The sequence below is a fragment of the Aythya fuligula genome, chromosome 12 (genome assembly GCF_009819795.1).
Source record: "Aythya fuligula isolate bAytFul2 chromosome 12, bAytFul2.pri, whole genome shotgun sequence".
NCBI classification, from domain to species: Eukaryota; Metazoa; Chordata; class Aves; order Anseriformes; family Anatidae; genus Aythya; species Aythya fuligula.
The window spans coordinates 19344082-19369153 of NC_045570.1; the positions used below are offsets into that span (position 1 = coordinate 19344082).

The following is a 25072-nucleotide window of genomic DNA, read 5'->3' on the forward strand; positions in this document are numbered from 1 at the left end:
GACGCCATTATCGCAGCCGCCCGACAAACACCACGAGAATTGGGCCCCGCACACGGTAACCGCGGCGCCCGGCCGCCGGCCGGCTGGGGCCGAGCTCCCGGGGGGCCTCCCGGCGGGCCCGAGGGGCTCCGGCTCCCCTCAGCCGCCTCCTCACGGGGCCAAGCCAGCACCCGGCCCGCGGGGCGGCGGCTCCGGGGAGGGGCCGAGGCCCCGGGGGGGGCGTGTGGGGGAGGCCGCGGCCTCCTCCTCCTCCTCAGCCGGGCAGCGGGACGGTCCCCGCGCCGTGCTGGGGCTCCGCGGGCCCTCCTCCGGCTGCCTCTCCCCGGGGAGCCCGGCCGAGGCCTCTCCCCAGCCCGGGGTGCGCCCCCGGCCCTCAGGGGGACGGGGGAGGGAAGGGGCAGCCCCAGCCCCTGCCTCTGTTTTCCCCTCAGGGGGCTGCTGCAGGGGCTGCCGTGCCCTGCCCCTGTCAGAGGAAAGGGTTTGTCACGGTTCTGGCCGGGGTTTTCCACCCTGATCGTGCTAGGTGTGGTAGAGCAGCCCCCATCACAGCTCTCATCCCTCTGTATCTTCAGGTGGTTCTTCTTGTTTATTTTATTTTTATTTTTTAATCCCCGTATCGTGGGAAATTGTGCACGCTACCAAATATAGTAATTTTATCCTGCTGTGGGTATATTCTACTATCAGTTTATTTTTAGAGTTCTCAAGGGAAGAATTTTTTTTTTTTTTCGAAAGGAAGCAAGTTTGGAGGGGCTTTAGCAACTGAGTGCTTCAGCTGGGGCAGCTCTCAATTGCAGTAAAATGATAATGGGGTAATTTATCGTAAAATGATAAATATATATATTTTTTTGCCTTTTGCGTGAGGTTACTTGAGCTGCAGTACCCTTTTGGCTTCAGCTTGTCAAGAAGCAAAGATAAAATGTGTTTGTAGTATTTTGAGTACTTAGAACAAGATTTTAAAATAAACAAGCATAAAAAAACCTGTCTTAATAACATCATAATGGTGCCTCTTGAAGCAATGGATTTACTAGGTTAGGAAATATTAGTGTACCTGTGAAATGGTTGTCCATAAAAATTGACCAGAATAACGAGTACGTGATCCTGGAACTGGAAGAGCCTTGCTCCATACATTAAATGGCTTCTTGGCAGCAGTTCAGTTTTCAGTAATGCATGAGAAGATGTTAGGAAGAACGTCTAGCTAATTTATCAAACAGAGCGAAAGATGGTGTTTGGATTCTGGAAGCGTTAATATTCCATCTGCTTTAGAGGATGAAAATATTTTGTAACTTCTGTCTTTGTTTTTAGCTTATATTTTTTTTATCATAACAGAAACTGGCTTTAGAGCCTTAATTATTAAGCCATGTATTAATCGTGTGGTTATAGAACGGGTTTTAAGGCTTAAAGGAGTAGTGGGGTGTGTTGGGAGTACAGCAGGAACGCGGCGAGCGCCGACTGCCAACGTTCATAGCTGACAGGGCTCCGTCAGCACGTGCTCTGCTGAGAGTGCTGCAGGAGGGCTTGTGTTTCCTGCCTGGGCTGTTTTTAGCACAGGACGACATACACGTTTTACATGGTTTTCTACAGATGAGGTGAGGAAAGATGAGCTCACACCTCCTTGTAGCGGGGAGAGCTACTTCGGGTTTACCCTGAGTTTGCAGATTGGTCCTCGGCTGCGGGATTCAGACTCACGTTAATTACAGTAACACGCTCACATTTGCAAGGGTTTCACCTCATCTCTGGTCTTCAGCTTTGCCCTGAACTTGTAAAGCATCATTTGTGCAGGAAGAATACACGTCCTTTATTTTTTCAGAACTTGCATGTCCTCGTATCTTTCACTGAAGAATGGCTTCAATTGAAGTCCCTATGATGCTCCTTAGCAAGCAAATTAAAAGCTCTCTGATGACATTCATTTTAGAAGGAGGAGATGGGCATTTCTTTGCACAGAAGCTCTTGCCCTAGAGATCTACAGAAACGGTTTCTATGAGTTGAGCAGAACAGCAGGAGCTACTTGTAGGAGACAATGTGAATCAAATGATTAGAACGACAAAATGTCTGTGTATGCCAAACCTTGCCAATAAATTTTTTTCCCACAGATTTGATTTCCTCTAGTTTGGAACCTGATAGTTGTTATCTACTGAAGTAATTTTATTTGTTTTCTGGTCTTTACATATTCATTAAAAGCTAAATCACACTCTTTTCTTCAAGTAAAAATAAAAATAATAAAATGTCTTTAAAAGTCACGTCAAACACTTGTTTCCTTGCAGTTCTAGCTTTTTTCAAAGCTACTGTTAAGCGCTTAGTTCTGCTCGCCGCTTGTTAGACTGCATGAGAAGACAGTAAGCGGGCATGCATAAAAAGATTAACTCGATAAAATCCTTTGCATTTGGGACTTCAAATAAAATAATTTATGACATTGTATGTTGGACAAAACTCCTTTATCTCGGTTCCTGTTTGTTAAAAAAAACCTTGACTTAAAAGGAAGAAACCCAAACTACTTAAGGGAAAAATAAGTTATGGTCAAGGTTTCCTCTGAAAATTTGAGCATCCTTATCTCATGCTGAAAAAAAAAATGCACATCTGCTTTCCCATGGTGTGAATTCATAGAAACTGTAAAGAAAAACACCACTTGCTTCCCTGCTCCTTATAAACACGTCTGCTACGTGTGTCACCTTAGCTCTAAGGGCCCACTGATAGATACTCTTGCACGTCTAACGCTGGAATTACCTTTTTCTTTGGAGGAGGGAGGGGGAATGGCAAAACAGGGTTGGACTGTAGTGATGAAAGTATTTCAGAAGAAGACCTATCTGTGCTTTTCTACTTACATGATGCTCTTCACATTATTTTCATAAATATTTTTGTAAGAATTTGAAAACGTGATAGCATTATCCCTGTGTTTTAAAGCAGTGCTAAGGTCTGTTTTGGGAGCTTGGATGTTTCCTTTTCTAAGTGGTTGCAGGAGGGAAATCTGTTAAGACTTCTGAGTGAGCAGGTTACCTTTTTTGTTGTTGTAGATCTTTTGTTGGCCACGGTGCTTCCTGATAGTAGGAGCCTGTAACAGCATTGGCTTCTTCCACCAGAAGTGCTAGACCAGAATTTTTTTCAAGTATATAGACCAGTAGCGCACGTGGTAGGAAAAAATAGGAAATGTTATTTATTCCCTTTTGTTATCAAGTTTCTGCTTGAGATAAGACGAATACAGAAGAATTAAGTGTTTGTGCACAAGTTTTCCCTGAGCCTGAGCCAGACATCAAGGATCTGCAGACTGAAGTGAAATCTTTGGGGTGCTTTTCAGGGTCCTGGCAAGCCCGTGTGTCGGTGCAGGTGCTGTCCTGGGCATCTCCTGTGCTCGGGCTGAATAGCTCTCCAGGGCAAAACCTTCAAAAGCTACAGCGAAGTAACTTTGCAAAGGGAAAGGGAAACTTTCTAATCCTGTAATAATCCTGTAATCTTCCAGTTTTAAGCGTCTCTGCCTGCAAAAAGGCAGCGCCAAGCTGGGTATCTCACAGTATGTGGGACGGGGCCAGGGCCAGGTGCGTGTCTCGTTCCCACAGCCTGCTCCACGTTCATTTTCCCTCTCTAAAGAGCTAGTTCTACAACGGTGAGTGGATGTGGTGATGAGAGGAGGGAATTGTGGCTTAGCATCTGTGCTCCACCACGCAGATCTGCCAGCAGATGTGCGCCCAGCCTCTTGGCAGGAGGGCGGCAGCAGCCTTGGACGCGGAGCGAGTCAGCCAGATGGAAGTGGCCTCAGCAGCGCCGTTCCTTTGCAGAGCAGCAGGGGACGGGATGATTCCCTCAGTGACCTCTTTGGGTTTGAATTCCACCAGTGGGGCTTTTCAGCGAGCCGTGCTGGCGTAGCATGCTGTCAGGAACGTGATGTGGCCACGATGCGGGAGCTGCACATGTGTTCCTCGAGGCTTGTGCGTGGCTCGAGCACCAGGCTGCCAGCCAAGGGGCAGGGCTTGGTTGCTGTTGCTTTTGTTTTATCTAGGCAACGACAGGTCACTTCTGCAGCCTGTCTGCTTCCAGGAACATAAAAGCCATTTGTGCGCTACCTAAAGCCTCTCAGCAATCTTTTACATGGCTTTAAGTACAGGACTCTCTGATTCTTTATGCTGGAGAAGCATGGATGTTGTTAAACCGGAGAAGATGAGTGCCAGCCAGTGCCTAGTTTGATCTGCCTACTGCTGTGATTTCAGTTTGAAACACTCTGACTTTACCGATGTCTTTAACTATTTAGAGCAAATAATATTCTCCAAGGTTTCTCGAAAATAACTCAGGTAATTCCATCGAATGAAATAAGCCTTGTTATTCCAGTGGTCGTTTAAAATTTAATATGCTGAGATGCTGTTTGTTAAGCTGTTTGCTTGGGAACAGAGAATTATTTTTAATGAGAAAAAATGACTTTGTGATGCGGAAATAATTGGAGAACATAATGGAAAAACGGGGCTTTCAGAGGTATAAATTGAAAGCTGTGCTAATTTCCTTAAAATCTGTTTCCCATCCTTCGATCTCAGCTGTATACTTTGCACTGCAAAAGGAAAGTCAGTTTAAAATAACACAGGTTGACAGATATGCGGAAAAAAATCTAGGCAAACAATTGTAGTAGAATAGAGAGAATTAAGGTATGAAGCAGGAGGTAAACTTCAGGGATTGCTCCTTACTACTGAAATAGTTAATGAAATTGTCTTAGAAACACACGCAAATGCTTTTTGTCAGGTGTAAGTCACCATGTAGGTGGTCAATATTCAGAAACTGTCATTTTGTTCAGCAAATTTTAGCAAGTGTTGTAATATTGTCATTTTTTTCACCTCCTCCTCTCTTCCGGCAGCATCTGATAGCTTTTAAAAATCGTTATTTTTAGTTGCAACCCTTTTGTTATGTTACTTATTTTCCGCTTTCCAAAGGGGATGCAAATATTAAATTACCATATGTTCTGTTGAAATATTCCTCAATAAGCTCCTTGCTGTTCCTTGATAACAAATAATGCTTTAAGCTTTCGGCTGGAGCATGGCAATGTGCTTCGATTCCTAAATAACAGGAAAAAATCTTCAGTTTGGAAGACCAGAGATCAAGATCAGTCCTGTCTTGTGCGTGTGATTATATTCCCTTGTTAAAAGCCCAGCTATGCCTCTTCGGGGCTGTTTGCTAAACAGATAGTAATTGCTTTATTTTTCTTCACCGGGTTGCTTTACAAGGCTATACATTTTTTTTTAAGTCATTTTTTTTTTTTAGTGTTGTTAGTTTACCATTTGATTGCTACTTTTACAAGTATGTAAGTATTTATAGACCTACGGGCTGTCACTGCAGCTGTAGGTCCTCTTTTTGATCTTTGGGGTGTATTCCTTATAGTTCTAGGCATTAGGAACCTCCAGAGTGAAGTTTCACTGCTATTTCCTGGCATTTGAGAGAATTTGAATTTTAAACCAGCAAACAGCATGCAATACGTTTTATTTGGATAATGCACACAGCATATTTTTCTCCATCTTCTGGTGAATTAGGTAAGCTTAGCTTCTTCAGACGTGAGCAGGTTCCTGCTGGTTGGGCTGAATTGTCCTCAGCCTCAAAGCATAGTTACAGTTACTCTCAGGAGTGGATGAATGTCCTTTTTAGCCCCGTTTGATTGCGTGTTCCTTCTTTGCACTCAATGTACTTCTCTAGCTGTTGTTAGGGATGGTCCTCAAGGTTCAGTCTGCAGGAATCAAACCTAAACCTGCAGAATAAAGATCTGGGGGCGTCCCTTAATGGTCTGTACGTGTCAATAGCTGCTATCTAGATCTGTTAGTCTGCCCATAGTTGTATTTCTTAGGAAAAAAATAAATCATTTTGAGTTGAACCAGTAGTTATACAGGAAGTGTCTCAAATATTAGACAAGTACACAGTAGCATTAGCTTGGAAGCACCTATAAATGTGTCGTGTAGTCTTAAAGAACTTTAGCTTTTTGGCTTCCACTTCATATGGGAAAAAAAATAATTAAAGTTTCTCAAAATGATTTTTGTCTGTGCCGATGAAGTTTCAAAAAGTTTTGTTATCTGTGCACTTTTTTTTCTTGAAGTAATGAAATTCAAAGTTGATAGAAATTGTGTTTTTCAAAATCATCTCTTGAGCAAGTTTATGGTGAAAGATTTGGTGATGAACCTTGCTTCAGTCTCTGGGTCTTTGCTGGGGGATAACGTGGTCCCGTGGTCCTTCATGCAAGAACCCGAGTTTCATGACCATCACACAGATCCCTGTGCTGCGGAGGAGACTCACCTGACCAAGACTGCGTTTGTATGTCTGTAAAATAAAACAGGCATTTGTACTGCTTGTACCCATTCTCCAAGCTGGATTCCTGGGACTGGAAGAGGACCCCGCGGCTTTTCTCAGCCAGCTTCTCGGCTGCCTCTGCAGATTTTCAAATAGCAGTGGGTGAAGCTTGTTTGCTGTCTTGCTCTGCCCTGCTGCTTGTGGAAACGAGCGTGGTGCAAGAGCTTGGGGTGCTGCCTGCTCTGAATGAGTGCTAGGCTCATTCATGTCATAGCTGGTGATGTTTCAGATACCAGTGACTTCTGGAACATCATCTTTCCAGAGGAAGTCCTCATTTCCCACCCCCTTCCCCAGCTCCTAGTCACTTCTCAATAAAGGACCTTCGAGATGTTTAGAAATTATTAAACTGCCAGTTTGCTAGGACTACCGAGTGGTACTTCAGAACAGCGAATTTACAGGACCAAGCTTGGACTGTCTTTCTCAGGCTGGTTTTGTTGTTGGAAGGTCCATGGCTGCACGGGTCGGGAGGAGTTCAGGTGTGCTTTGGAGCTGCCTTTGTTAGTCGGAGAGCACTCTGCAGGCATTCAAGGCGTGCTGGGAATCTCACCAAAACCACATCCATTTCTAACATCCACACGATGTTTTGGATCTTGCTGTGGCACAGAAGCAAAATACTTTGATTGATGTTGTAGTTGTCGTAGAGAGCTGAGATCTGCCCCAAATAGTTCAGGTTGCGTTAGGCACTTGTTTGGTATTCCTGAAGTCAGCCTGAAGTATTGCAGGAAGACAGATGCATGAAGAGGTTACTGGGGGAGAAGCTGCTAATCTCAAATGGGTACAGACAAAGGTAAAAGGACACCTGGGCTGCCTGTCTCACCCCCCTCCACTCACGGGTAGAAGCTCTTTGAGAATGGGAGAGACGTTTATGTAGGTCATAGGAAAAGGGCTCTAGAAGCGTGGTCTTTAAACCAAAGTGTTTGTTTCTGGAGGGATGTTATCAATAAAGATTCTCCATCTCTGGGCGCAAGCAATAAAACATGGGACATCTGGTTCTGCATACTGCCTGCGCTGTTTGAGTGGCTCTCGTTTCATGCTCGCTGGGTTTTGAGCCGTACAAGTCGTGCCTCGCATTAACGACCAATATCCTGAGTAATTTCACAGTGATGCAGGAAACTGACCTCTGCTTTAGGGCCCCGAATCTGCAAGCACTTAAGTATATCCAGCCCATATGGGCAGGCTCGCTAAGTTCAATGGGATTGTATGTCGGTAAAATTGGATTCAGGCTTCTTTACGTGTCGAAGCACCTGAAAGTGCACTTGCCATAGGTGTTAACACATCCTTCCTAGCTCCTTTGGGAATGATTCCATCAAAGCTGTGCCAGTGTGGTGTTTGTACAAGGTCCACGGGGAGCTTGTGCTCGAATTTCTGGTGGATGTGACCACACAGCCACTGCTGGGTTTTTTGAGCTGGATCGTGCCGAGTGGGGCTGAGCACACAGCATCGTGGTGGTTGTGTTCTGCTTGGGTCGTGCAGGGGTTGTGGCCAAGGGCAACGCATCAGCAGAGTTAGAAACAGACATCCAGGCAAACCAGTGCCTTGTACCAGGTGGAATGATGTATACAGGTGCACATATACATACAACCAATAATAATTACCATGTGATCACAACAATGTTCAAGAATTTCTGCCTCCCTGCGAGATTTTGCACTCCAAAGAAATTTCAAGATCCTTCGTTTCTGAAGCAGCTCTTCCCTTCTGTATGTTGCTGTCTCCATTTTAAGCTGATCCTGCAGTCCATCAGCATAGCGTAGTTGTTATTGGTACTTATTTTAGGTATCTACCTGCAGATTGTTATGGCCCCTGTCCTTGCTTTCCTAGGTAGGGGATGACTTTGTCATGTCTCGGGAGGGCCGAATTTCTCCCATCTCTGGCTGAACCAAATATGCACGTATATTACACTCAATTTTAAGCTGTTAACCTGCTGTGCTTGTGGCATAGCTTTACTCTGAAATTTACATAAAACACTGTTTTTACTTCCCTTTTAAGGACAAAAGCTAAACAGAAGCTAAGAATGATTAGAGTTCGCCTGCATAGTTTTTAGTGGTAGTAAAGAAGTGTAAAATGTGTTTTTTTTGGTTGTTGTCAAAAATAGTTTTTGACTTCTTATTTTGACAGCCTGTAGCTTCAGAGAACCGGGGTGTAAAGGAGGCTGGGAGCTCCTGCATTTGACCCTATGTGCTGTTAAATTATCGCTTTTTATTAGGTTATTCCTCACCTGCTGAGCAAGACAGAATTTTCTTCATTTATCAATAACACTGAGAAATACCAGGCAGGCACGAATTATCTGCTCAAATAAGAGGAGTTCAAGTAAACACTGTGCAGAGCAGGGCGTTGGAGAAATACTGATTGTTAGCTTTAAATACAGTGTTTGCCCTCACTAGTGAGTACGAGGGAGAAGATTTCTGTTTGGTGCACGTTTTCGTATGTTAACAAGTCACTGGCTGATTTTGATGATACACCTTGGACTGGTGCCCTACAATTTTGTAAAGCCATCAGATACTCCAGCAAATAGGTTTGTTTACAAGGGAATGCTCGGAAGAATTACTCTAAATGAATGTTTTAAAATGGATTAATTAAATTGCATTAAACTCATGCGTGGATAAACTCATCTAGAATCCAGGTGCCCTGAATTTCATTTGGCTGCTTACAAATATTTCCTTAATTAAACAGAGGCTATCTTAAATCTGTCTTGGGTCTATCAGTTCTGAGTAAGAGCACTCACGGAGATATTTGGAGCACTTTATCTGACCTACCCCAGCTGTATCACACACAGCTCAAGGTATGAGGGTGCCCGAGTGCTGTAGTGCAGCAGGAGGCTGCGGCACTGCTCCAGGCTTTTGGAAACGGGGAGTTTGGCCATTCCCCTTGGGTTTATCCCGAGCTTCCCGGCTTTGTTTGCATTTATTTTTCTTATACCTTAGTATTTGGTCCAGGTAATATTTCAGCACTGGGTTCTCAATGCCAATGTACAGGCATTTAGTGTAGAATGAATGGGGACTGGGGTTTCAGCCACGAGAATGAAAGGGGAGGGGGTTAAAAAAAAAAGAAAGAAAAAAAAAACACACAAAAGACAAATTTTGAGAAAGGAAGTGTTTTGCTTCAGGAAATGTTGGTAAATACTTCACTGAGTAAAATATGTGGAAAATGTATTGGAGAAGTTGTTATTCTGAATTTGTTGACTGAGGCATTTTAAAGGTAATAATATAATTCTAACTTTAATCCTGTTAAATTTCATCAGAATAGCCCACTGCTGACATTTTCTGTTGTGAATTGAAATCCTGAAGTTTTCAGAGGAACGTTTTCAAGTTGTGGTAGCTGCTGTGGTCGCGGTACCCAGCAGAGCTCACTTGGGCATTGCTTTCAGGACCCTCCCGTCTAGCATTAACAACAAATACCTCTTTTCTCCTCATATTTGGATCCAGGAGCTCACTGACTCTGGTGACAGCAGAAGGATATTGTGTTCAGCCTGGAGTGACTGCAGAACTGTGTTCTGTCCCAATGTCGGCTCATTGCAGTGTATGGTTTCCTGAAATTGTAATAAAATTTGTTGAAATGGAAATAAATACTGTTGTTACGAAGAATTGTTGCTGTGTATGTGTAATAGCTCTCTTCCCAGTCCCAGTTTGGTTGGTGTGCTGTTGTTTAAAGACTGACAGAATCTTTCAGGACTTATTTTCTGATCTATGGTTGAATACTGTCAGACTACGACCCGTAAGAGATGGAGAACAGAGGTCACAAGTGTGAAATTATTAGTTTTTGGGTTGCAGAAAGGTTTAATTCGTTTCACTACTTTATAGAATGAGATTTGAAAGGCTAAATATGTATTAGAATAGATTTAAATAAAAAGAAAATCAAAAATCCTTTGGAATGACTTATTAGGTAGTGGTGTGATTGTGGATAAAGCTGGTTAAAAAGCAACGCGTGAAGCATCAGGGAAGCCTAGCATGGTGTAAATAGACAAAGTGTTAAAAGTTGGGTTTTGTTCTACTTTGTCCATTTTTATTGTTTGGAGTGGTGGCCCTCTTCACATGGAGGGCAGGGCAGTGTTCCTTGCAGTGTGTGCCATTATGAAACAGTAACTCCAGCACAGCTGTTTTATTATGTTAGGGCTGGCCGCCTACCAGGATTTCTCAGAAATGGCAAATGCGATTTGCCAAAATGGCATCCATGTGCACGCACGCCTTGCCAGCTTTCTCGGGCGGGCTGCCACGCTCTGCGCGGCCCCGACAGCTTTTCACCACGATCCCAATTTCAGATGACTCAGTGTTGGCAGCGCTGGGATTTGGAGTAAACAACTGAGATGCGTGGGGAGTCCTCCGGAGCTGGGCTCTTACAACACGCAGACCCTTCTCCACCTCCTGTCCCCCTCTTCCCAAGTTCGTGCTCCACCTGTCTGGCTTAATGGCTTTCTTGTGCTCGAGTGGAAGAGGGAAAGAGGAAAATCTTTATGCATAGCTGGAGGTGATTCAGCGTCGATGTTAAGGGATGAGTTACCATTTCCACTGGTCAACCTTAAATTATTGTGCTAGTGGTTTTTTTGCTTCAGGTTAGAAAGGAAAAAAAAAGGACTGATCTCCTTGTATTCGTTGTCCATCCTTTTATGACTGTGGGAAAGCAGAGGTACAAATGGTTCCAGTGATTTTAATTCAATTTTACAGGGTGAAGGTTTCTCTTAAAACACTAATAAATAACCTTGACAGAGGGTTCCAGGGGAGCAGGGCTGAGAAATCAGGGCCGTGTGCTGAAAATGCTTTCATCAGAATTGAATTGTGGAAAACCAGGTGGGTTCAGTACCCAAAAAAAGAAGTTTTGTTTCAAGTCTGCTTGTAACTAGCTGCAAAGAAGCTTCCTGTTCTCCCTGAATTTTAGGTGCCCGTTAAAATTTCCTCATGGTAGGACTTTGTGTTCATATGCATCTGTACAGACTGCAGTAGCCAGTGTGGTCTGGGAACTTCATATGCTATTGCAACATCAACACTTAGGTCTGATCACTCCCCAGAGCTAAGGAATAATTTGCAAACTAAACCCCTGCAATTTTTGAATGTTCTTGTAAACATTTAATTTTCATTTTTTTAAATCATTTTAAAAGAAAATGTTTTCTTTTGTGTTTTACACTGATGAGCTGCCCAGTCTCTGATGCTACTTGGTCTCCTTGTCCACTGGGAAAGTGCAGCAAGGTGAATGAGAAAGGAAAACTTGTGCTCTCAGCCTACTTATAATGTAGAAAGTTTATGGAGATGGGTGATGCCCGTATTAAAGTAGCAGTTCACACCATAGTATGATCCTTTCTCTATGTTGGTCATTTCCCTTAAGAATTCTCTCTCCTTTTGTAGAGGAAAGATGAAAAAATAAATGCCAAATGGCTATATCAGGTCTTAACGCTCCTCTTGCTGCTGTTTTTCAGGATTGCATGTCTCGTAAAATCACTTATTTGGGGGCCTGCGGTGGTGTGTGACGGGACATCGCAGCCTGCTTCTGAATGATGTCAGAACAGGACTTGGCAGATGTTGTTCAGATTGCTGTTGAAGACCTGACTCCAGATAACCCAGGTACAGTAGGGGTGGTAGCTATGGCATGAGAAAGATAATGTTTAGGATTACCCATTTACAAGGTGGAAATCACTGCTGAGATGCTTTTTAAAAAAATATAAAGTGCTGCTGCAATATTTACTTCGAGAGCCACTTGTTAAGACTTCCTACTGAATTTGGACATCTTTACTTATGTATTTCTAGTACCCTTTGGATCAAGTTAATTTTTTTTTTTTTTTTTACTTTTCTTTTAGAGACTTTTTTCTTCAAAGGTAGACTACTGCCAAAGCTCTATATGCCAAAATGAATTTTTTTTTTTATTTCAGACCAAATCCATGTTTGAGACTTTTCCTTGAATAAGAACTATCACCCGTCAATTATGAATCATTGTTTTACTTGTAAAATATCTTCTCTCAAACATTGTTAAAATTCTTTGGATTTATAGCAAAATGACAGTAAATTTGAAAAACACTTCTGAAAGCAAGCATGGTGATTTCCTTTACTTAGAATTTGATCTAAGGGAAAACATGTTGAAATCAACTGCAGGCATTAATCCAATGCTGTCATGTATAAGTGAGTAAGTGTTGACAGAAAGAACAGTAACTGCAGGTACAGAAAACACAAACACATTTAAAAATACTTTTCTGATGCAGAACAGAAAAGTTCTTTCAGAAATGTACCCAAAGAGATGGAGGAAAACGTGAGACTTACCTATCCCAGCCTAGTTCATAACTTGGTGGGCATCCAAGGATTATCACCTGTAGCGTGGTCAACCTTAAACAAGCTTTCCTTTGCTCGATTTCATAAAGGACCTTGAACCTGGGCTCATTTCAGGTGATGCTCTGACTTTGACACTGTTCAGGGCTCTACGTCTTCCTTTTACCAGCGGGGTTTTCCAGTTCTAAGTTCAGAACACTTCTGTTACTGTTTCTTCAGAGTGTTTACCTCTAGATTAAAAGCGTTTGGGATCAATAGGTCTGCATAACCAAGTACTTATTTTGGAAAATTTTCAGGGTTTAGTTAATCGCTACTGGAGAGAAATTAATGGTTTAGTGGTGGACTTGGCAGTGCTAGGGTAAAGCTTGGACCAGATGATCTTAGAAGTCTTTTCCAACTTTAATGATTCTATGATTCTGTGGGAGAAATCCTGCGTTCATGCAGAATTAGAACTGCTTACAGTTTTGCAGAGTGTGAGGGTTCAGAAGCCAGAAGTAAGTTATCATATATATTTAAGAGAAAGCATTAAAAAAAAATAGAAATATACAGTATGTTAACTAAACTCCTTTCATATTTTTTGATTTGTCCATTTAATATATTTTTAATCCAAGTTTTACCTCTTGTATTATAAGCTATGGCAATGCTTATTTTTCTTTGCAGTCGTGTTGGAGAATCATGAAGTGACAGACGATGACGTAGAGCCTACTCTGAAACGTCAGCGGATAGAAATTAACTGCCAGGATCCCTCTATTAAGGTTACAATAATACCCTTTTCTGTTTTTACTTATAATGCCAATTAAATTATTTTTCTTGGGGAAATGATATCAAATGAACTAATGCTCATGCATAGTACTGGAAATGTATCCCTGTAAATGTTTGTGTGTTTATTTTCTGCATAAATTTTAAAATCTGCATAGTTGGCTAACCTCCTGGTAGAAAATCATTAGCAAAAATTTCATATGCAATATAAAATTTAATCAGAAATAATTCTAGTAGCTCAAACATCGCTCCATCTTCTTTGATGAAGTGAATAATCTCAACCCTTAAGAATAAATTTGATATATTGTATGACAATACCCAGGTATTGTAATAAGTATATTTTAAATACGTTGAATATATTTTTATTACACTATGCAGATACTTTCAGCATGTTTAAGATTATTACTTTAAGCTAAGAATGTTCCCCTAAGAGTTGAGCTATATTTGGTTCAGGCTCTTCTGTACTTGCAGAACTTCCCATGCTGCTCTCTCTTGTGTTTTAGTAATGTTTTTGTCTTGGAGCATAGGCGCGTGAGTTGTATTTTACTGCTATGCACATTAAGCAGTATGTAATTTTGTCTAGAAATTCTGCCATAGAAACTGAAGCTCCGTATTAAGACAGCAGGGGGGAAGCAGCACTGCAAAGCAGCTCGATGGGGTGTAATTTGTAGTTGAGGGCCACAAGATGGCACAGTTGCTGTTTGCAGAGGAGAGTGTGTGTACCATTACCCTTCAATAGCCTGTTTTTTCCCAAGGGGAACCAAGTGGAATATGCTTTCTTTTAAATAAAATTGCTTAGGAAAACAAAGTTTGTTTATTTGCTTTTCTTGATTTGCTGTTCAGGAGAAAACTGAAGTGAGTGGCATTTATTGTCCCTGAAGTGATTTGTGTTGATACAATTCCACTGTAATTATCCAAATGTATCTGTTTGGACAAGGAAAGAAATTCTTATTTAATTTTATCCAGAAGGATGCTTTCATTGATTTATATACTTTTGTTTTTAAATATATTGAATGAAAAGCTTTGGCATGTGATTTAAAATGATTTTGTGGTGTAAGGAATCATAGTAACAAAGTGCTTAGGTGAAAATGTGTTTGGCTTGGGTGCTTTTGGCTTCTAAATAAAGATCTGAAAGACTACGAGAATATTAAAATGCTCCTGAATGTCATCGGTTCTGTATGTGGCTGAATTTAGTCACTAGGCACATTGCTAGTTCCTTTAGAATTGTTTTCCAGTCACATTTATCTGGAGCTTCCTTATGTGTATGTTGCTGAAGATAAACATGTAAGTCTTTAAAAGCAGTTTCTCTTGCGTTCTCCCCTTTCTAGTCATTCCTGTATTCCATTAATCAGACAATATGCCTGCGACTGGATAGCATTGAGGCAAAGTTGCTGGCACTAGAGGCTACCTGTAAATCACTGGAAGAGAAGTTGGATCTTGTCATGAACAAACAGCACAGCCCCATCCAAGTCCCCATGGTGGCAGGTTCTCCTCTTGGCGCTACGCAGACCTGCAATAAAGTACGATGGTAAGAAAAGAATAGATTACTCATCAGTGTGCTTTTTAAAATAACCTAAATCCTTTTCCCTGGCGTCAGGCTCTGCAGCTTTCTTTATAGCTGTCAGGAACTTGGTGTGCTGCTTATGAATGTAGAATTATTTTCTCAGAGGTAATTTTTGTACCAGTTTCATGATGTTACTTCTACTTAGAATAAGACTGATCATGTCGCACCGGTCCACGGACAGTTTGCAACTATTTCCACATTTAGTTTTGAATTAAACTAGACAGATTCATCCATCTCTGGAAAAGTCACATCATCTGTTTTAGATGGGTTTTGTAGACTTGCTTTACTTTTATTTATGTGGTTGTTTTGAATTGGTGAGTTCATCATTCTGATTGCTTCTCATTTTACTTTTATCAGACAGAAATACGGCAGAGTATTATATGTGCTTATTTTCTAAAGACTCCTGGTAGAATAGCACTTATGTTTATTTTGGGGTTAGAAGTAGGAGATGGAAAATCTGTTAAATAATCTAATCCACTGTGATGAAAGGGAAGGTTTGACCTGGAGTACCTTTATGAGTTGCCTAATATGGTTCTAAGTATCTTAAATACTGATGTGCCTATCGTTTTACCATGGGTATTATTCCAGCCAGAGGAATATGATGATCAAGAGACTTTTTTTGTGTTACAACTTTTCCATCATTCATATTTCTACAGCTAGGAAAAACTTAATACTTCTTTAAATAATGACACTTTATTTTCCATTACAACTGCATAATATTCATAGACAACTTTCACATCATACCATTCTAGTCAACATACATGAACTTAATATGCTTTTTGTCAGTCTGTTTTTCAATCTTCTGATATTTCATCACTCACTCTGAACTTTGTTAATAGCTGAAAAATATTTTGTATGTATTTTTGATACGTTTTGCTCAGTGCACTGTTCCAGGTGCACTACTCTACATCTCTATAGAAAAAATTAGTTCCTTTATGTTGAGTTGCATCCATGTGAGGTAAGAAAACAAACCACAAACACTATCCTTTTTCTGTTATACCACCATACACTTAACTGCTGCACATATATATATATATATATTTATTTTCGTATTGCTATTTGTATAATAGGTATTCTAAGTTAAAGAGTGTATCTTAGCTCATAGTCACATTTTATGGTATCTTGCAGTTCATGCATTTATGAAACAGGATGGAGTATAATCTTGCTACCACAAGAAGTTCAAAGTTGGAGATTTTACATTCAGAGGGAACACTTTGCTCGTGCAGTTGTACCTGTTGTATAATGCAGACTGCCTGTTACCCCACAACCGAAAGTGATTACTTGTGATGAACAGAGTCTAGTTTTCAGAAATGTACCAAATCAGTATTGAAAAATCTGAAAGGATAAAGAACTTGATGTGGTTCTTGATCTCTTTTTAAAAGTTCAAATATCTCTTATTTTCAGTGTAGATTTGAAGTCTGCTTATTTTGCTGTAACAGACACCTGCCTAGTTAGGAACACTTCACGTTTTTCATACTTTTCCAAAAGTAATTTCCTTTTTAGATGTCCACATACAGTGTTGGTACTCCAGAATTCCTTTATTGGCCTTTTTTCGTATGCTGTTCATGATCATTTTGATCACTGGATATTTTCCTTTTCCCTTCTTCCATTTAATTTTTCTTTAAACAGGTCCCGTGTCTACATTACCTCATGCTTTTGGAGTTTCCCTATGATATGTGAAAAAGGTCAATTACAGCTAAATTCCATATCAAAAGAGATTAAGTACCTATAATAACTGTTTGGCTCATAGAGCAAGTAACTGAAATATTACACAAGCGTTTTCACTAAGCTTTTTGTTCTTGTAGCAGTCTATGTGACTCAAAAGAAAACAGGGGTGTATGTGTTTAACTTGCAGGTCTTTTTGGCGTTAATAACACTTCAATTTCAAAGGGATGGAATGTTTCACTGAATTTCCTGTCTCTCATTCATTCATAAAAGCCTCTATGGCTTGTTCATTGTTTCTGATTCACAACCTATGTGGATTGTTATGTTGTATCAACTCTGTGTTGTTTCCTCTTCCCCTTCCATTGCAGATGGCAGTGGAGAGCTGCCAGCCACAGTTAGTGTTTTGGATAATGGATTCTGCATCTGAATGAGATTCATCAACCCCCATCTCCTTTTTCTGCCACAATAATACCAACAAAAATGGTGTAGGTACTTAAGATAGGTCAAGCAGATGCCAGTACATCAGACTCTTACCTTTTTTCAAGAAATACCTTTAGATTTGTGATCTCTTTCCTTCCACTCTAGAGTGATTTTTTTTTTAAACTTTTTTTTTCTGGTGTTTTAGTTGCTTGCATTAATTTAGTGCAGATTTAATACGATCAAAATGTGTGTTACAGCAGTGCACACAGTAAAGCATGTGGACTGTGCATTATAAATTCATGCAGTTTGATTGCTCTGTTGTGTTTGTGCTTTTAAAATTCAATGAATTTCTTAAGGCTTGTCAGCTGGAAATATGTGCAGGTCATCAAGTGATGAAAACCAGGACAACTCAGACAGAGGGGCTTTTTTCTGGCTCACCTTGTGGGGCAGTTGTGTAGTTGCAGTGCAACAGGTAAATTCACATCTGAGCACTGTGACTATGATGTGGGGTCTTAAAATGTGTGTGGTGCTGTTATATATTGGCTGCTGATGAGCTGGAGTCGATAAAATATCATCTGACCATCCAGTTGTGTTATGGAGGCAGCAGTGTAACTTTGGTAATGGTTGTCAGACTTGCGTTCGATGATAAATGGCCTTTTCTAGAAAGCTTAATATGTTGACTTACAGGGATAACTTGTACCTTTTTTTGGTGCCAAGCTATTGTTTCCAAGTTTTACAAACTCTTGTTAGGGAAATGAAGCAGAAGTTTTCAAGGAGACTTGCAATAAATCTGGAACCACCCCATGTTTTTAGCTCCCAGGACAGAAGTGCAGTACGTTTTAGTCTTACTCTGCTTTCTGTCTATTACGCACGCGAGGCTTGATTTGTGTGGAAATCTTCCAGCATCCTTTTCTGGGTATGTGTACTTTGAAGGCTTGTTGATGTTTCTTGGAAAATTATGAAATGCTGTATTCAGAAATTAGAGTACTGTCTATTGCTCTTGATTTTTTGTGTCCGTGAAGGTGTACTAATGCTGGACCGTGCTCAGTTCTTTCATTCCTGTTTTTGATGCTGATCTGCTGTTACGGTACTTCGTTATATTCCAGCTACTTGCAGTGCAGGTATGCAGGAAAGTAAAGGATATATGGGCCTGTGTAAAGAGTAATTTCTGTGAGCAGTTGGGATACTCAGGAACAGCAGGCTAATTTTTAGATCTCCTAGAAAGAAGCTTAAGCTACAGCAAAAACTAACAGGAGAAAACATTTTAAAGGAAGTCGTGCAGAATTGGAGATGTGATGTGCTGTATTTCCGTGAGTTATTACAGGAAGAGCAGAACTAAATAAGCCTAGTTTCTCCACGATTATTTAGAAAGACCATCAGAAGTTTTCAAAACACAAATCCTTAGATTGCACAGGGTCGTGTTAAACTTGGAGCTTGAAAAGAGCCAAGAACAGTAGCAATGTAAGTTAATGAGTCGATGCGGGGAGTAAGTGCCTTGTCCCAGTAATCCCAGCTTTTCCAGCTTCATGAAGCATTTGTACAGCCCCGCTTCCCTGTCCAGGAAGTGATTGTCTCTCGTCCTCCGTCTGCAACATTTCCTGGCAATACGGCTATTAAAAATATCTAATTACTTTTCTTTATGAGGTACCACCATGGTCAGAAATTCCAGTAGCTGCCGAAAGCTTCTTCGATAGCACAGCTGGTGCAGTGCCGGCTGCCTGTCGGAATGGCAGCCCCAAATGATAAGTCTGAAACGGAGCATGTGCCCAGGTCCTGAGATTTATAAGTTGATGAACGCAGCGTGTGACAGTGCAGCTAAAATCTTTTATCCGCATTTTAAAGAAAATATTTCATCTGAAAGACTTCAGTCCAGAAACTGTTATTTTTGTCAGCATCTTTCCATTAATCATTTTGCTGCGTGGGTAAGCCCAAGTATAAATGGTTCAGGTTGATTGCTTTAGATAACACAGGAATTTGTTTTGGTTTCACAGAACCTTCCATCATTTGTTTTTCTGGATATTTTCTGCAAAAGTTACATTGTGCAATTCTACTGTACTTTTAAGTGTTTTTTTTTTTTATCGTTATGTAACTGAGAGTAACAGTTTTAGAAATGTATTGATTTTGGAGAGGATTTAAATTTTAAATTGCTATTTTCTTCAAGATAAAAATGTTTCTGATGAAATATGGAAATTCGTATGTAAATAGAGTTTCTTTAGTTCCAATATTTTCTTTGATCCTTTGTTATGGTAAAGTTGAAATACAGACCACATACATCTGGTTCTTTACTACATGCATTTGTGGCTGACCGATTAAGGATACCGATCACTAAGCATAGAGATAGAATTTCATATATTTTTGTCTTTAATGGGAACTGGAGAGTTAAATGGAATTGCAGAGTTTAATGCACTCAATATTTGTGCAAGGGCCTGATACGGTATCCTTGGGCATGACTTGTTAACGGGTTGGACGCTTTCTAAAAATAAAGCTGCTTCGGATAGACCAGACTGCATTTAAATGCAGTGTTGGTAGTTTAAGTCAGCTGCTTCTGGAAAACAGCATTTGTCTTTTTTTGTCTTAAGGTGCAAACCAAGGTTTTTACATCTCTTTTACAGGAGAAGGCTTTTGATGCAGTTGTGTACCAGATGGGATGTAAGAACTTGCTTAATTTTTGTAGATGTAGTTTGTTAACGTGTTTGCTTTATGATTAAGATTAATCAACAGGGCGTAGTAAGGTTTGATGAATGGGGTTTGTTCATCCACTCTGCTTGCAGTTGCAGATTTGTATTTCTGGTGTATCGTTGTTTACAAGTGGTTCTGCAGGTGAGTAATACAAAACTGAAAAGTGAGATGATTTTAAATGAAGTTGTAAAGCAGCGTGGGAGTAGGGAGAAAAATTACAGTATGACATTCGTTTTGAATTTCCCAAAAGTATTGTTGCCCCCTGCATAGAGCCTTTAGGGGAAAAGGGAAAAATAATCTATTCCAAGTATAAGTATAAAAAACAAATGCCAGAATTTTTCTTGTGCATATATATATATATATATATATATATATATATATATATATTTTTTTTTTTTCCTAGGAATTGCAACCCTCTTAACCAATCTAATTTCATGCTGTCAGGTGTAGAATAGCTTTTTCATTTTTGTTGCATTTTGTTAAAATGAATAAAAATCCTTATGGCAAAACTGTGCTACTCCTGGCTTTTAACAAGAATAGTCATTCTTAAGTTCCTTTATTAAATGATGGCTGTTGAGGCTCTGGGATATGTAGTTAACCTCTTTTCCACATTTTCTTTGGTTGATTCTGCAACTCATTAGGCAATGTAAACTACTCTCTGAATTTAATTCATGGCTATTATTTCATTCCGTTATAAACTCATTGACAAATAGATTAGCATTATAAACCTCTTGGATTGTTAATACCTTCAAGTAAAGTTAGAAGCTAACTCTCCCTTAGTGGAAGTATGCTTGCTTCAAGTCTGAAGATACTCAATTTGCAGAAAGGATTTTTTTAAGGTTACTACGGCTTGAAACAAAGCGTGTATTGAGGGCTGTAGTACCCTGCAAGATGTATGGCAGATGGTTTATTTTTCAAGTTGCAGGTACATTATTCTGCCTGCCGTGAGCCTGATCTCATGCACTGAACTTAGGCCTGGAAAAATATTTGTCTGGTAGCTTATTCAGCCCCCAAGACAGCTCAACAGTCAGCCTGAAAAAAAAAAAAAAAAAAAAAAGTAAAATTAAGCCAGGTTTAAAAAAAAGACAAACAGTTGTTATTGATAATATCTTGAAAACAGTCAGTTATTTGGGGTGGTAATCAGAATGTGTTAGGAGGCTCTCTGGAAACATTCTGGAGTTCATCAGGTCTTCAGAAATTCCTGTCACTTTCTGTAAGCAAGCAGTGTTTACTTATCCTTCGGAATATCTTGTGTTCGAGCGCTTTCCAGCGGAGTCTTTAGCACAGGCCTTGAAGTCTGGGAGTGGCTGACAAAAACACAGATGAACTTCTGTCATTGTTTTGGACTGGACCCTGCGGTATCAATAAATTACCAAACTTTCCCTGCCACTTTCTGTTGTCAGTCAATGGTATTGTGTGCAAACAAACTTGTTTTAAATTAACGGCTGGAGTGTCATATCTGGAGCTTCAGCCAGTGAGGGTTCTGTTTATAATTAATGGGATTGTGTCATCAAGAGCTGGGGATGAGCGTGCTGCCCTCGCGTTGAACGGCTTTTGTGCGGGTCCTGCCTGGTTGTGGGGAATTGTCTGGGACCTGTTGTCACCATGGTCATCTCAGGCGCAGTCCCGGTTAGGGAACAAAGTTAACAATAACAATATCTAAAGATCATAATTTTTTTTTTTTAAATCAAGACTTTAGAGCATATTTATTCTTTAAGATTTTGTTTAGAATCTCAATTTTTTTTTTTTTTAAGATTGCACATAAATATAAGCAAAAGAAGCTTAAAAATAGCATTTTAGACTAAGTTGAAGTTTGACTAAGGGAGTTAGGACTTGAACTGCCATTCATAATTGCACTGATTGGCTCAAAATGCTGTTATTTTCCTGCCTTTTGTGGCTTTTGTTTTCAGTTCTGCCACCTATTATTATTATTATTATTTTAAATCTCTCACTGCAAAGCCAGGTGATAGAAGGGTTGCTTACACGTGCGTTTGTGTGTGTTTTCAAGCTGAATGCATGAAATGCAATCTCTATGTTTTTCTTAAAAGACGAAAATTAGCTACTGCTTCCTTACAATGCCAGCCAATGCTTAGCTGTATTTTAGCCTGGAAGAATTGTGGCTTGAAATTTGTAAAAGAATGGCTGAAAACCCCACATAACTGCTGGAGGTATAGTAGACATGTTTATCTGAAAACCGCAGTTCTCTCTTAAAATCAGTTTGGATGATAAAACTGAACTAATCAAATGATGGAATTCTGCAATTAGATGGCAGCCCATCTTTCCTGACATCTTTTTATCCAGAGCTGCATAGTGTTAGTTTCTTCTTCTGCAGTTTGAACAAAATATTTAAATGTTTGATTCCCTGAAAAATACTATAATGCTTTCCAAAGTCTCCTAATTTCTCAAAAGGAGAGATCATCATCCTTCTCATCATCTTTAGATTGATTCTGGTCGTCAGTTGTAATATTGATCGACATCTTTTTACCTGCATTGAGACCTGCATTTCAGGTACAAGTACTCGCTACAAATTCAGTGAACTTCGGTGATTTGTTGCAGTTAGGACGACTACACGATTATCTTAAAAATAGTTTTAGGACTCTCATGACTCTGATTTTTATTGCTATTTGCTTTATCTGGTACGATCTACAGCAGCAGTGCTGCAAACAATCATCATTCTTGTTTTGGATGCGTGTGCTAGAGACTTAGCTATTTGGAAATTAAGCTCGTCTGTTGGTTGAGCCTGTCTGGAGTTTTGTTACAGAGCATTAACAAGTGCTCCAAATTCCATGTATCATTGGTTTCAGTGTATCTTACATTTAATCCCTCCACTATTGGGAGTTAAAATTCATGCAGGACTAGGGAGAAGTGGTGTCTTGTATTTAAGAAGTTTGTACAGCAGTGTTCTCATTGGAATTTCACATTCCATTATTGTTGCACTAAGATACTGAGGAGCCAAGTGTTTAGTAATTTGTTGGTGGGATTTGATAAGTTCAGAAACAGTATATAACTTTCAGATAGCCTTTAGGTTGAGAATACAAGGTCAGTTATAGAATTAAAATAACAATTTAATAGTAACATTTCAGCTGTGTTTTGGAGAGTTCAATAATTCATGGATATAGACTTAATCTATAAAAACTTTTTGAAGTGACCAAGATTTGAACTGTGTTGATTTGTTTTTCCCAGTCCATATATTCTTAACTTAATGGTTTCTGATGAAATGTTGTTTGTAATGGTCCAGTGATTCAGATGATAGTTTAGCAAGTAGCGACTGATAATTTCTGTGTGAGAAATAGATGCAAAGTATGCGGATTTTCTGAAATTATGATGGTGATTAAAATATGCCTATGAGGTTAAAACAAAACAAAACTAAGGGTATGATTTTGAATTCTTAAAAAAATACAACAATAACTAAGATTTTCAGCAATATGCACTTAAAATAAAGGTGATAAATTTAGGTAATAAGATTTCTTCTTGTTTTAGACAAGGGTTTCGATCTTGCAGATGTGTTGGGAAGCTTAGTATTTGACAATTTGCAGTGTTATCATATCTTAAACTTCTTGGTTGTTGCTCTTAGCATGTGACAGATGTGAAATCCTTTAAACAGGGGAGTTTTGAAACATCTGAAATAATTTGTGTGTTCTGAGCCACATGTGGGTAAGCATTTATTCCCACTTAGCTAATATACAGCAACTTCGTTCTGCATCCCAGACTTCAGTGAAATTTATGGTGCAAAAACAGAAAATCAGTTGCATGGAGTCCCTCGTGGTGCAATATATCACTATTCTTAAGAGCAAGCTAAGAAATGAGAGTGCTGAATGCACAGGGAATTTGCCCCTCGTGTCAAGACATTTTAGAAATCAGCACCCTTTAATTGTAAGAGTATCTGAGAATGAAAAAGGGAGGCGTACATGGAGATCAAAAAGGCTTTGAGTTATTTACATGGATTAGGGGGGACATTTACTAGTGTAATTAACATCTAAGAACATTTAAAACCAATTATAGAAGTATTAAAAGGTAGGCTGACCTACGCCGTTGCCAAATCCCATAAGGTCATATTAGATAACTGCTGCGGAGAGCAGAACATTTACCTTAATTCTACGGTTCCGTGAACACAGCCAGCTATTGCATTGAAGAAATAAAGGCAGAGAGAACATCAGTTGCAGTTTGCTTCAGGACAAATGCCTTCGTATGGCTCATGCTGCTCCTTTTTCTTAAATAAACATTTGCAAAGAATTATTGTTTTTAATGAAAGGGAATAGTGTTTACTCCATGACTGCTGTAAAATGGGTGAAAAAGATTATTAGGATTTTATTTAGTGAAGCTCTGTAAATTTTAATGCATTTGACACAGCGCACCAGATTATGGAAGCATATGTTGCATTCTATACATTTTACAAAGTAATATATCAAACGTAACAAACAGAAGGGGGCAGAAAAGCCTTATATATTCACGTGGACTCCAGTTTTGAGAGTAGAAATATTTTTCACGTTAGTGTCTGGAGGTGCTTAGGGTTCAAAAATCCAGTGCTTAGGAGCACTCTCCCTTGAAATTTTTGCTGTAACTTGGGGTATTTGCTTCCAAGAGTAGAACGAAAAGAACAAATAAAGAGGGGAGCACCTCATCAATCTGTGATCGCAGGGGGCGAATTTCCTTCCTCCTTTGGAAGGACAAATTTCATTTCCAAGATGTGATTCAAAGTACTTTGCATCCCTGTTCACACCAGATTAATGTACCGGTAGTGCTATTTTAAAAAGCTGGCAAAAACGACCTGTCTTCTTACTTACGGAAAATGATACATCAGTATAGTTTTAAAAAGAATAACCCACAGTGTTTTTTGGAGAGTCCCTAGTTTTGCTTTAAGCAAGGTGGAAAAGAGCTGTAGATGGATTCAGAGCCTCAGCAGGATGAAACAGCCGTACATCTCGCAAGGTCTCGGTGAGGTTGGTGAGGTGGCGAGGAGCCAGTCTTCCATCTGCCTTACTTGGCAGCAGATGTTATTTAACTGATACGTTTCCAAACGTAAAAAACAGTTTGGAATCTGAATGTCTTTCCAAACAGAATTTTTCCTTTATGGGGAACTGTACATTTTTGCATATCTTTAGCTCAGTCTCTTTGTTCCATATTTAAGGGTGGAGTTTGAGACAGGAAATCTGCTCCTAATATCTTTTAAAATTGTATTATTTATAAAAAGTAAAGAATGGTGTTTCTTTGACAGCCATCTAGCGTATATGGAATTTGAAGATTCAGTACCAGCTCGCAGAGTAGCAGCATCCTTGGCCTTTCTATAAAAATGTGTGTAGTAGCAAGTGGATATAACTAGTGGGGTAATTACAGAAAGCAAGAAAAACAGAAATATACACTAAAAATTATTTTTGAACCGTCTCTCTGTGTTTTAGTTCTGTTTGCAGGAACCTAATGTAATTTTTTGCAGTTTATC

The 25072-nt window shown here is 39.8% G+C and overlaps 1 protein-coding gene across 2 annotated transcripts in view; it reads left to right on the forward strand.

Annotated features, from left to right (window-relative positions):
• The window catches only part of BANP (BTG3 associated nuclear protein), a 144261-nt gene continuing 119189 nt past the window's right edge, over positions 1-25072 (forward strand). For both annotated transcript variants that reach the window (XM_032195908.1, XM_032195909.1), the window contains exons 1-4: positions 1-55; positions 11708-11852; positions 13209-13303; positions 14636-14835. In XM_032195908.1, the coding sequence (XP_032051799.1) occupies positions 11783-11852; positions 13209-13303; positions 14636-14835 (365 nt within the window). In that variant the 5' untranslated portion in view covers positions 1-55; positions 11708-11782. The remainder of the gene's footprint in view (positions 56-11707; positions 11853-13208; positions 13304-14635; positions 14836-25072) is intronic.